This window comes from Mastigoproctus giganteus, chromosome 5 (genome assembly GCF_048544385.1).
Source record: "Mastigoproctus giganteus isolate SK-2022 chromosome 5, ASM4854438v1, whole genome shotgun sequence".
Lineage (NCBI taxonomy): Eukaryota > Metazoa > Arthropoda > Arachnida > Uropygi > Thelyphonidae > Mastigoproctus > Mastigoproctus giganteus.
Window position 1 is genome coordinate 115,398,747 of NC_143579.1, and position 14,128 is coordinate 115,412,874.

General features: G+C 39.3%; 1 protein-coding gene across 1 annotated transcript in view; it reads left to right on the forward strand.

Annotated features, from left to right (window-relative positions):
- Positions 1-14,128, forward strand: part of mbc (dedicator of cytokinesis protein myoblast city) — a 966,604-nt gene that overhangs the window by 925,200 nt on the left and 27,276 nt on the right. The window contains exon 39 of the mRNA XM_090373417.1: positions 2,223-2,325. Within this exon, the coding sequence (XP_090229543.1) occupies positions 2,223-2,325 (103 nt within the window). The remainder of the gene's footprint in view (positions 1-2,222; positions 2,326-14,128) is intronic.

Genomic DNA, 14,128 nt, shown 5'->3' on the forward strand with positions numbered 1-14,128 from the left:
ACACTTGCTTTCTTGCATCACATGCCTCTATTACTAGTTAACGTTACCCGATATTTTAATGCCTTAAAAACAGGTGCAATTTTCTCTTTTTTTGATATAAATGTTCTGTTAGGTATTTTTTTCCACCAAAGTCCTCTCTCATCGGTATTGAAAACTTGATTTGGTATCTGTGCCCTTCAATAATTTTTTGAAATTCCTTTGCATACTTCTTGGCAGCGTCACTACCAGCCAATGCACTTTCCCCTTGATTTTTATGCTATGTTATGAGAAGCAGTTTTTAAATTGCTCAAGCCAACTTTTACTGGCAACAAACTCTGGGTTAACAGAAGATTCTTCATTTTCTTTTAAATGGTTATAAATTTTTAGTGCCATTTGTTTAATTACATTACCATATAATGGGATCCATTTTTTTCTGCTTTGCTTAGGATCTTGGGGACGAGCTGTCATGTTTGCAGAAATTAAAAATCCTGCAGCAGGTGTGGTTCTAATTTTATGTTCATTTTTATTTATGGTCCAGATTGTTGCTTCATTGAAATTTAAATGTTTTGCAACGTACGATACCTTTTCCCCTTTTTTAAGTTGATCCAAAATTTATATCTTTGATTCTAGAGAAATGAAGTTTCTTTTCAGTAATGCTCTTTTACATTGCTTAGGCATAATTCAGGGCTGAAATTTAATTCACAACAAAGAAATTATTCCAATACAGTTCTTAAGAACAAAGTTTAGTAATACATACCCAGAAAAATTTATAAACGATCAAATAAAAACCAAAATAACCTTACAAAAGTTTTAAAAGTCTTGAACTGCATGCTTCAAAGTTACAATTTTTAATGGTCTCAGACAAGCACAAGTCGGGGATTTCCCAATAATGTTTTTTTTGTGAGTCAACAGTGGGGATTCACAAAAAATGGAAATGTTGAAAAATTACATCCAGCATAATAGTTTCCTTTCACAAAAGCTCAAAAATACTGTGTTATTATTATTATTAGCTGTATGGTGCAAAGAAGCCTGAGACTAATGGTGCACCAGCCAAAAAAAAAAAAATTTGCTGAATTACCCAGAGAGAGACAGAAGCAGAAGGGAATCACCAAGAAAAAGAAGAATGATAATATCCAGCTCAGAACCTTGGGTGTGCCAAACCCATAATCACCAGATGTTAGCCCCTGAGGTATGCGAGGTTTACCGCATTTTTCTAGCCTTGTTATATAATTACCATGTTATGATAGGATTGCTGCAATTTATCAATCATGTTCGAGCGAAACAGTGTTGTAGAAGTACCATGTTATACGGGGGATTGCCTGTATTCTCAAATTAAATTGAATTTAAACAGAAATCATGCTTCAGACTAGAGCAGCAAAACAAAGGGGTCAAAGTTATATGCCAAAATTATATGCCAAAAGATTAGTTCTTTTGGCATATAATTTGTTCCATTTTTTTGACTATTCATAAGGCATTAATGTTAAAGTTGGGTTTAGGGAAATATATTTTATGAATTTTTGAAATTTTAGTGTATAATGCATAACAGTATATATACCCACCTCATTAACATGACTTGGTTCTCCAAACATCTCCTCCAAAGCAGCTTTATTGCTTTACACTTCGTCAACATGCTGGAGCTATGGATTTGCCACATTTCAAGACCCTCATTTCAGCAGCCCATTATGATTTCAGAATTTTGCAAGAAAAGCACAGAGCTGCATTCTCTGAAATACTGCTTAAACTTAAATCAGTTTTCTTAATACAGTATCAGCAGGTCACATTGCATATCAGGCAAGAAACACACAGAGCACATAATACTAAACATCATCTAAAACAGTTACACACTATAGTAAATCTTTTTTTTTATAACTTGAAGCAAATTCTCGTTTCAGCTTAAATGACACCATATCATCTTTGTTGTTGAATATGCCTTGATGGCTATCCTCTTCCCCATGTCTCAGCCATCTTTCCATTACTGATATATGTATATTATATTTTTAATAATAAATATCACATTTAAGATTATCTGTAATATCTAGATGTTAGCTTTTTTTCCTTTTTCATGTGTCTCCTGAAGAACAGCTTGTTGCACTGACTTTCTTGCTGTTAACATTTTACAGTTGTATATTCATACTTGTTCTTATAGAAAATTTGTATAGCAGTAGCCTTAATAAACCAATATTTATTTATTAAATGAAATGAAAAGTAATTAATTTAATCAGTTTTTTTTTTTTTTTTTTCAGTTAACACCTCATAGGCCATTACGATCAGAAGCCGAAAAACGTTTGAGTAGGCCCTCTAGTGGGCACTTTAAGCACAGAGCTACACCATCACCAACAAGGCAGGGTGAGTGCATAATTTTTTTTATTTCCTTATTCCTGAAATTTTTTTATTATTTACTTATTTCTACTTCCACTTTCTGTAACACTTATTAGAATAACCATGTAACGTAATTAATTTATCCTTACAATGCTAACTATGTGGTAGATGATGCTTATCCTCTAGTACAGTGGTTCCCAAACTATTGAAATCTACGGACCCCTTCAAAAATGAAAAAAAGTTCATGGACCGCCCTATATATATATATATGTCTCTGTGCGCATGTTATATAAGTATGAACACTGGGTTTCTGAAAAGAAAATTCAAAGTTTTTTGTTTAAAAAAACTCAACTTTATTCTTATTATAACATAAATATATAATAATAACTTTATTTATCAGCAATCTGCTATACATAGATTGAATAATTTGACCATTTCCAGAGGGTCATTTCATGGATCCCCTGGAATTAGTCTACGGACACCCAGGGGTCTGTAGACCCCAGTTTCGGAACCGCTGCTCTAGTACTATGCCACTACTTGATTTAATGGAATTTCTAGTGGTAACCCATGTTATCACTAGAAAAACTTTTGACTTATAAAAAAAAATAATAAGTTTTTTCCAGTGGCCTGGATATGGGAAAACCATACCAAAGGAACCTCGTGAGGTACAGAAATGATGAAGGAAACAAAACAGTACAGAGGGACTTGATTCAAAAATTGCAACATAGCACTGGCTGCCATGATATAGATGCATCACTGCCAAAGATGGAACAAAGGGAAGAGGTGGTCCTCAGTAGGAGATATGCCACCCCTAATGTCGATGCAGGCTTTGCACTGCCTGTCCATAGTTAGAACAATGTTATTGATAAGTTCTTGCAGTAACATCGTCCATTCCTCTGTGAGTGCCATCTTCAGCTGGTGAACATTTTCTGGTGGGTGTAGATGTGCCGCTAGGCTTCTCCCTAGAGCATTCCATATGTGTTCAATGGGATTTACATGAGGAGGAATGGGCAGGCCAATTCATACAAACAATGTCTTCACTTTCCAAAAGCTTATCAACAGCTGCAATGCGATGGGTGTGGAATTATCATCCATAAACACGAACTCAGGGTCAATGGCACCTTGGAACAGATGCACATGGGGAAGGATTACCTCAGTACAGTAGCATGCACCGGTTACAGTACCGCCTTCCAATATCTGGAGTTGTGTACGTCCATCCAAGATAATACCTCCCCAGACGACAACACCTTGACTGCCATATCGATCCCTTTCAGTGATGTTTGCAGAGTGGTACCGTGTGCCAACCTCTCGCCAGATTAGCTGATGTCCAGAATCGCTGCTGAGACTGAATCTACTCCCATCAGTAAAGAATACCTTACCCCATTGCACTGCTGTCCGGTCCTTGTGTTCGATACACCACTGTAAATGGTGGGGAGGTGTTAAAGGGACACAGCGTACTGGCCATCGGGCAAACAGTCCACCTTTGTGGAGTCACCTGGCCACAGTAAACTGCAATATCCTGTGTCGTGTGCAGCTGGTTTTCAATGGATCCGCTGTCTGGTGTCAGTCCCTCTTTGCCTGTAGGAGTATATAGCGTCATCATTGGGCATTGTTTTTCTTGGATGACCACCACTGTTCCTTTGAACAGCTGTACCTGTCATTCTAAAGGCTGACCATGCACATGAGATGATGCTAAGGGTGATACCGAACTCTGCAGCCACACTCCTCGCACTTCGACCTTCCTCAAGCTTCCCAATTATTCGACACCAGATAAAGTAATCCAGATGTTGTCTACTGGCCATTTCATTGTCTGTAGCACTGTATGAATCCAATCGAACGTCTGTAACAATCGTGCTCACCATTCAGTAATTTGCTGAACTGCTGCTTTTATCTGTTTATGTGAGCCCTCTCATCACAATTCAAATTTTTGCATGTGCACCAGCTTTCTACTGAACAGCCACAGTTATGCATATTGGCACAGGCTGTTTTGTTTGATTTTGTGGTAGTAACCTTTAGAAATAGTGTTGGCCATTAAATTTTGCACGCCAGTATAAATGATTCTAGAACTAGGGACCATAAATTCAAGTTATGGGGGAGATGTTTAGACTTGATTGCAGAAAGTTTTATTTTAGCCAGCCATTTTATTTTATTTTAGCCATTATTTTAGCCAGCCATTTATAAGTTGCTGGAATAATTTACCTACATGGATGGTAGAGGCCGACAGAGGCTGGAGATATTCAAAGGTCAGCTGGATAATTACCTACGGGAGGAGGGAAGGGAAACGCATAGGTTATCTGTTTCCTTTGCTTTTATTAATTATTGAATTTTTTTAGTTTTCTTCTTATTATTATTTTATACTCTTTTTTTTTTTTTTTTTTTTTTTTTTCTGTCTGGAGCAGCATAAACCATAGGCTTCCTTGTATCATGTGGCCATTGCTAATTCTAATTTATTTCCTTCTTTTCTTTGGTCAGATTACTGTTTCAAATCTTGTGATGTAAATGTTTGCTCAGATCGTATAAGTGGAATTTTTTTTTTTAGGGATGAAATCCTTTATTCTACTGCTCCACCCTAAAATCTCATCCTTTACTTAAACCTTGGTTTTCCAATAAATGTGCTCAAGGCTATTCAAGATAAAATTGTTGCATACCATAATTGGCTTGTATACAAATTTCCAGGTTCATTTTCTGCCTAGACCAAAGCTCGCAACAGTTATAAAACATGTATTCACCATATAGTGCAACCTCATTTAAGAGTCCAAACTAGATTTCGAACAGTCTAAGAGTAGAAAACTTGCTTCTAGTCCAAATGGTAGTCGAGCATTCTGGTCTCTTGCCAAAGATATTGGCTGCAACTTTTCCCCATCTCTATTCTCATTTCTGTCAAAACTAGATGGTTCAGATAGATATTGCCACTAGCATCCTACTTTTCTTCCGGCTTGTATATTGAGGATCTTAGTAAACCACCACCTACCATTCCCAGTACACTCCATTCAATGCTTTCTATGGTCTTCTGTCAAAAGGATGTCGGAAGGATTTGAACAATCTTGGTGCTAAGTAAGCTCCAGATCGTGATGGTATTTTTTTACTTGTTCTCAAAACCTGTACTCCAGAACTTACCTCTGTTCTGTGTCACCTTTTTCACTTTCTTATTCCAAAGGCATTTTCCCTTCTGCTTGGAAATTTGCTCATATCCAACCAGTTCCTAAAAAGGGCGGCAAATCACTCCTGTCCAATTATCATTCCATTGCACTTACTTTTACACTTTCTAAAATAATGGGGAAATCAATTAACTGCCAAATCTTAAACTATCTAGAAACTTTCCATCTGATCAATGATCGCCAGTACGGATTTCATCAGTGTTGATCCATTGGTGATATACTAGCTTATTTACCCATCATACTAGCTTATTTACCCATCATACTAGCTTATTTACAAATTCAACGGAAAAGTTTGGTGAAGCTCAGGAAGTTGGCCCCGGGTGCCAAGCGGTTGTGACGGAGCGATTTATCTGTGCCTTATAGTGCGATTTACAAAAGTGATATACAGGGTGTTTCAGTTAAACGTTTCAGAACTTCTAAGAGGGGTAGGGTACATCCTGACAACTCAAAATCATATAGCAATGTGGGGTTGGAAATGCTTTCCTGAAGCGGTGTTGTACACAGAAGCACCATAAAGAAAAGAGACCGTAAGTGAGAAATCGTTTTAATAATACATGAAAAGAAGCAAAAGGTACATGGATTAAAGTAAGTGTTCGAAGTTTCTTCCACGGGCTACAATGCACGCCTCACATCTCCGACGCATGGACATCCGAACATTCTGGAATACTCCAGGCGAATTTCGAATTTCTTCGGCAGCTACTGCGATTCTTGCAACCAGCTCCTCAGCATTGTCAACAGGGGTGTCATAAACTAGCGATTTCATATGACCCCAGAAATAAAAATCAAGACATGATAGGTCGGGTGACCGAGCAGGCCAACGCACGGGACCACCACGTCCAATCCACTGTTGACCAAATGTGACATCCAGGTAGTTACGAACATCTCCGCTATAATGGACAGGGGCTCCATCGTGTTGGAACCACATTGTCTGTTGCGTCGATGCAGAAATCTGTTCATCTCTCAAAAGTTGTGGCAATACTTGCTGCAGAAAGATCAAGTAGATAGGTCCGGTTAGACGACACGGTAACAGGTAAGGTCCGATGAGGTGATCTCCCATAATACTGGCCCATACATTGACCGAAAATCGAATCTGTGCTGCACGACGTCGTATTGCATGCGGGTTCTCGACCGCCCAGATATGGTCATTATGCGTGTTGAAAATTCCTTCCCTTGTGAAGGATGCCTCATCGGAAAACAACACTTCAGCAGGAAAAAGGGGATTTGTAGCACATTTTCCAAGGTACCACTGTGCGAAAGCAATACGAGGTTGAAGAAACTTTGAACACTTACTTTAATCCATGTACCTTTTGCTTCTTTTCATATATTATTAAAACGATTTCTCACTTACGGTCTCTTTTCTTTTTATGGTGCTTCTGTGTACAACACCGCTTCAGGAAAGCATTTCCGACCCCACATTGCTATATGATTTCGAGTTGTCAGGATGTACCCTACCCCTCTTAGAAGTTCTGAAACGTTTAACTGAAACACCCTGTATAGTTCTTTTGCGTTCCTCTCGTTAAGTAATCTATTTATTTTATAACTGCTCTTGCTACAAAAGTACCTGTACAGAGCAAGAAAGGCAAGCCACCTTTCTTTTTTCATATTCTTATTACTAACCCCCTACTACTTCTCGCTTGGTCACACCAGGCACTGCTCCTGCCTCCCCGTGGCGGGGCCGGAAACCTTGGCAGAAAGGCTCATCTGCCAAGGGCGAAAAGGAGCAAAGATGGAGCAAAATGATTATCCATCTTTAGAGCCGACAAGCTCTCGGCCACATACTGAAATTGATTATGACATTTCACAACCCAAGAGGTTGAAAACAAATTCAACAACCAAAGAGTTTCCTTCCTTTTTAATTTTACATTCACTTTCAGAACAACCTCTCAGCAAATTATCTCCTTTCCTCATCCAGAAACACCTGGAGAGTATTGCAGGATCTCTGAAGACTGTGAGAAGGCTGCAATCTGGAGACCTTCTTTTAGAAACAACAAAAAGTAGACATTCAGAGAAACTCTTACAACTTTCAAATTTTGCTGGGATACCAATTAAATTGGTATCCCAGCAAATAAACTGGGATATCCATGCTACCTTAAATACATCCAAAGGTGTGATTTCTAGTTGGGATTTGTTGAACGTGACAGAGGATGAATTAACCCAAGAACTTCAGGATCAAAATGTTATTGCATCAAGAAGAATCATGATTAAAAAAGACAATAACCTTATGCCTACCAGGAATATCATTCTTACATTTAATTCCCAAACCTACCATCAACAGTAAAAGCTGGCTATCTACTTTGCCGTGTTCGCCCGTATATACCCAATCCCTTGTGATGCTACAAGTGCCAAAAGTATGGTCACTCTCAGACAACATGTAGAGGAAACCCAGTTTGTCCAAACTGTGGATCTTCCGATCATACTCAGTCTGAATGTTTGGCGACAGAAAAGACATGTCCCAACTGTAAAGGTAACCATCCTGCATATTCTAGAACTTGTGAGAGATGGAAATCTGAGAAACAAATTGTTAAATATAAGGTTGAGAACAAGGTAAGCTTTCAAGAAGCAAGGAAAATAATTGCTCCTACCATGCCCAAACGTACCTATGCAAATGTTGCACAAAAACAACAAACAGTATCCACCCAAACTGAAGTTACCGTCCCCTCAAACATATCAATCTCTGACTGGGCTCGAGCTGTCCTCTCTCAGCAGCAGTCCAGTAACCCCAAGCATTCAGATCAGGCAAGTAACACTCCTCTTACAATACCAGCGACATCTCCTTCTCTACCGGAAGATCCAATATTAGAAATTCATGCCGAAGAAGAAGAAATGGACACTGGTCGGCCAGTTTTCCTAAAAAAAGACAAACAAAAATTGGAACGTCATAAACCAGTCACCTTCAAAAAGCAGTCAGATACATCTCAAACAATTAAATACAAATAATGGCCTTCATTGTACAATGGAACTGCAGAGGCTTTCGTTGCAACACAGATGATATCCATAATCTAATTAACCAGTATTCTCCAGTTGCTCTCTGTCTCCAAGAAACTTACTTAACCTCGCAAATTTCTCCATCGATAAAGAACTACTGCCTTTATCGAAGAGATCGCAATACAGCAAATACTGCCCACGGTGGTGTAGCAATCCTGATAAATTCAAAGATCCCAACTAAGCATATCCCACTTCGAACTGAAATAGAAGCTGTTGCGGTTCGTATAACTCTCCATATTGCAATAACACTAGTCTCAATCTATTTACAGCCAAACCATACTTATTGTTTAAAAGAACTTGAAGACTTCCTCATACAGATACCTCCACCTCTCTGTATATTAGGGGACTTTAATGGGCACAACCCCCTATGGGGGTGCTTCTAAATTGGATACACGTGGTCGACTCATTGAAAGACTTTTAGATGCACTAAACCTCACCATACTGAATACTGGCACGCACACTCACATTCAGCTCCCAACTGGACATACTTCAGCAATAGATCTTTCCATTCTCCAGTACTGGTCCCGACCATAGAGTGGTATGTTATAAACGATCCTATGGGCAGTGATCACTTCCCAATCGTATGCAAGGTATTGATAGCACAGACTCCTTTAACTAAACCCTGCAGGAAATGGAAATTTACAAGAGCAAACTGGGCAAAATTTCAGTCAACAATCTCTTTCGATGAGAAAAAAATCCGTCTCCACCGTATTGATGATGTGACAGATTACATCACGTCGCATCTCTTAAACGTGGCTAAAGATACAATACCATTATCAAATCCACCAGGTCGAAAGCACTATAATTATTGGTGGAATGAGGAATGCACCAAAACAAAAAATAAAGCGTGGAATTTGTTTCGGCAATATCCAATCACAGCCAATCTGATAAATTATAAGAAAGTAAGGGCAAAAGCACGCTTCATACAGAGGCAAGCCAAAAAAGAATCCTGGACCCGTTTTGCATCAACAATTAACAGAAATACTGACAGCAAATTAATCTGGAAAAAAATTAGACAGCTTTCTGGTAAGTTTCCAACCATACCCTCTCCAGTCCTCTCCTGGAATGGGCGAGATTTAACTAGTCCCTCGGATATAGCTAACGCTTTGGGCAATACTTTTGCTGAGATCTCAGCAACATCAGCTTATACTACATCTTTCCAACGAATTAAAAGCAGTCGAGAACGGTATTCTGTTAACTTCCAAACTGCCCTCATTCTGCCATATAACAAACCTCTACAATATTCTGAATTATTGCATGCCATTAAAACAGCTCGTAATGGTGCCGCCGGACCAGATGGGATCTATTATATCATGCTGCAACATCTTGATGACAAAGCTTTGCGCCTCCTCCTGGTCTTTTACAACCGTATTTTTTTAGAAAAAACTTATCCAGCTTCTTGGCACCACTCTATTGTTTTGGCGTTCCTGAAGCCTGGAAAAGATCCAACCAATCCTCATAACTATAGACCTATATCTCTGTCAAGCTGCCTCAGCAAAATCCTTGAAAAAATTGTCCACAATAGACTCGTCTGGATCATAGAGTCACAACATCTCGTGAGCAATAATCAGCATGGCTTTCGACAAAACAAATCATGCTTAGATCTCATGATCAAGGCTGAATTTGCCATTCGCAATGCGTTCGTTAAACACGAGCATCTGGTAATGGTTACTATAGATATACAGAAAGCCTTTGACACCACCTGGCGACATAGCATACTTAGTGATCTTTATTCTCTCGGTCTACGGGGAAACCTTCCCATATTTGTACAGAACTTTCTATACACTAGATCGTTTCAAGTAAAATACCAAAATGACCTCTCTACAACTTTCATTCAGGAAGGTGTTCCTCAGGGATCTGTGCTGAGTGCCACTCTTTTTGCTCTTAGAATCGATTCCATCACTAAACAGCTTCCAAACACAGTTGAGTCATATCTTTACGCGGATGACCTTTCCATTTCCTGTCATTCCCAAAGCATGAGATCAATTGAAAGGCAGCTTCAGATATCACTGAATAAAATACAACAATGGGCCAACCTTAACGGCTATCGACTCTCACAACAGAAAACAGTTGCTATCCATTTTTGTCGACAACGCAAACTCCATCTGGATCCTGAACTCCAAATTTCCAACTTCTCCATCCCAGTCAATAGTAACATCAGATTTCTAGGATTAATCCTTGACAACAAATTAAATTTCTTAGACCATATTAAAAATGTACGTACTTCCTGTTTAAAAAAGTTAAATATACTCAGAACTTTATCCGCCCTAACATGGGGTGCAGATCGCACCTCCTTACTTCGGCTATACAGGGCATTAATCCGAACCCGTCTTGATTATGGCACTCCTGTCTATGATTCTGCCAGAGCAAGTGTTTTGCGCTGGCTTGATCCAGTTCAACACAGCGCTTTGAGGATTGCACTTGGAGCTTTCAGAACATCACCAGCACATAGCCTCTACATTGACGCCCATGAGCCCCCGTTAACACTACTTAGGAAAACACTGCTACTGAAGTATGCTGTCAAAATACAAAGTTGTGCCTCACATCCAATTCAGTCATACTTATTTAATCCACCATTAGAAAACCTCTACAGAAGTAAGCCTAGTATAGTAAAACCAGCTGGTCTTCGCCTTCTTGAACTGATGCAAGTTTGGAAAGTTTCCATTCATTCTGTACAAGAAGTAGTAACATGCACTCAACCACCATGGACTCCTCTACCCACCTGTGACACTTACCTTTGCCAGTGGGGGAAAAATGTTCTTCAAGCATCAAATGTGAAACAACTTCATGCAATTCACACTCACAAATATTTTGACTTTTCTCCAATTTATACAGATGGCTCTAAATCTAACTCAAATGTTGGAGCAGCAGCAGTGTTCCTAAATACCATTATTTCAGCAGCCCTTCCACCTGAATTCAGTATATTCTCAGCAGAATTATATGCAATTAAACTAGCCTTAGAAAATCTCTGTTCTGACTGCTCATTAAAATTTGTTATTTACACTGATTCCCTCAGCTCAATTATGGCATTATCTAACTCCACAGATAAAGTTCACCCTTTTCTAAATGAAATTAGAAGATTATTACTGCAGATTGAAGAGCGCCACCAAATGATCACCTTCTGCTGGATTCCAGCACATTCTGGAATTTCTGGTAATGAACTGGCCGATAAAGCAGCAAAAAATCCATCTACCTTAGATTTAACCACTATCCCTGTTCCAGCATCAGACTACCCACAAATCATTCGTGATGCATGCCTAACAGAATGGACAGCACTCTGGCACTCTCAAACACATAACAAACTTTTTCAATTTAAACAGGATCCTAGAATTTGGCGTTCCAGTGTCCGTTCACAAAACGAGAAGAGGTACTCCTTTCAAGATCAAGAATAGGCCATACACATTTGACTCACCTTCATTTACTCACAGGAGATGATCCACCACAGTGTCCACATTGTTTTCTAAATCTGACTGTGAAACACATTCTCATTGAATGCCCACACTATAATCTAGACAGAAATACAACCCTGCTATCTTTGGTTAACCTTTGCAAACCAGTAACTCTAGAGAATGTCATTGGTGACAATGCAAATATCCCTGAATTTTTTAACTTTCTGAAGAAAATTGGAGTTTTTAGTCATTTCTGATTTTTGCCTCTTCTAACATAACAAGAAATTCTCATATATTATTACAATAAAGAAATAGGCGCATTATAGCCAAAGCAGCTTATGCGCCAGAAAACCCCCACAACAACAACAACAACAACTAAACTGTTATGCTTAAATTTTGTGTTTAGCATTTTCATGTGAATAGGCACATTATAGCCACAGCAGCTTATTAGCATTAGCATTAGTAGAGGCATATGATGCAAGAAAGCAAGCTTATTCAGCATCAGCCAAAAAAAAAAAAAAAAAACACACCACTCCCATTTCACCTCTCCGTTCGTTCGAAATACCTGTCCAGTTGAGCTTTAAATTTGTTTAGGCTATCAGTTTCAACAACAAGTGATGGAAGTCGGTTCCACCAACCAACCACCCGCTGGCCAAAGGCAAATTTCCGCACATCTATCCGACATCTGTCCTTCCTCAATTTGAATTTATGCCCTCTGAGGTGATTATTCTGAGCAAGATGAAGAATCCCATTGGCATTGAGCATGCTCAAACCATTCAAAGCCTTATACACCTCTATCAGATCACCTCGCCGGTGCCTAGTCTCCAGACTCTGTAATTTGCAAAACTTAAGCCTTTCTTCGTAAGAGCAACCCTTTGTTCCATTCACTAATCTTGTTGCCCTTCTCTGTACCCGTTCCAGCAGCTCTACATCCTTCTTGAAATGAGGCCTCCAGACCTGTATACAGTACTCAAGATGTGGCCTAACCATTGCCTTATACAAGGGAATAATCACCTCCTTATCCCTGCTAGAAAAATTCCTGTATATCATTGACAAGACATCATGAGCTACTCTTGCAGCTCGTCTGCACTGCTCAGAGAACTTCATATCTGCCTGCACAATTACCCCCAGATCCTTTTCATTCTCCACCACTGTCAGTGTAGTACCGCAGAGTTGATACGTTGCTCTGGGGTTACTGTTTCTCATATGTAGTACTTTACATTTGTCAATGTTAAACTTCATTTGCCACCTCTCAGCCCATCTGTTCAACCTTTCCAGATCCTGTTGCAGCAGCAGTAGTGTCCTTAACAACCCTGCCAACCTTTGTATCATCTGCAAACTTGGACATTAAACTTGATATCCCATCATCAATATCATTCATAAACACCGAAAACAACAATGGACCCAACACTGAACCCTGAGGAACTGCACTAATAACATTAGTCCACGTTGAGCAGTGTCCATTGATTACCACTCTCTGTCTTCTGCCACTCAACCATCCCCTTATCCATAGCAGCAATTTGCCTCCAATGCCACACTGCTCCAATTTGTGCAGCAGTCTTCCATGTGCAACAGTATCAAAAGCCTTTCTAAGATCCAAGTATATAATATCAAAGTTATTCCCTGCATCCAGTTCTTTTGTGACTACATCATAGTATCCAATCAAATTGGTCAGGCAAGACCTGCCCTTAACAAAACCATGCTGCGTCTGAGCTATAACTGAAGTCTTGTCTAGATGATCCTGCAGTGCTTCTTTAACCAGTGCTTCCATTAACTTACCTGGAACAGAAGTTAAACTAACAGGTCTATAATTACTTGTGTCAGCCTTTGATCCTCCTTTGTGAATTGGGGTTACATTTGCACATCTCCAGTCTATGGGTACCTCCGCTGAGTCCAAAGAAGCTCCCATAATTATAGCTAGGGGTTTGCTTACTTCCTTTGCTGCCTCCTTTAATATAACTGGATAGATCCCATCCACCCCAGGTGCCTTTTTTATGTTTATCCTCAACAATCTCTCCTCCACTTTCTTCTCAGTTATTACAAAATCATCCAGCTCACTGCCAATGTTTACTTTACCTACATCATTCTCCTTCCTGAATAACTCCTCATTCGTGAATGTAGATGCAAAATACTCGTTTAGATTGTTAGCCACCTAAGCAGGATCCTCAACTGTTGAACCATCAATATCCAGTGGACCAATCTGATTCATCCCTTTCCTTCTTGAGTTTAAATATGTAAAGAACTCTTTTCTGTTTTTCTTTGCATCCTTTGCCAAGGATTTTTCATAGTCTGCCTTTG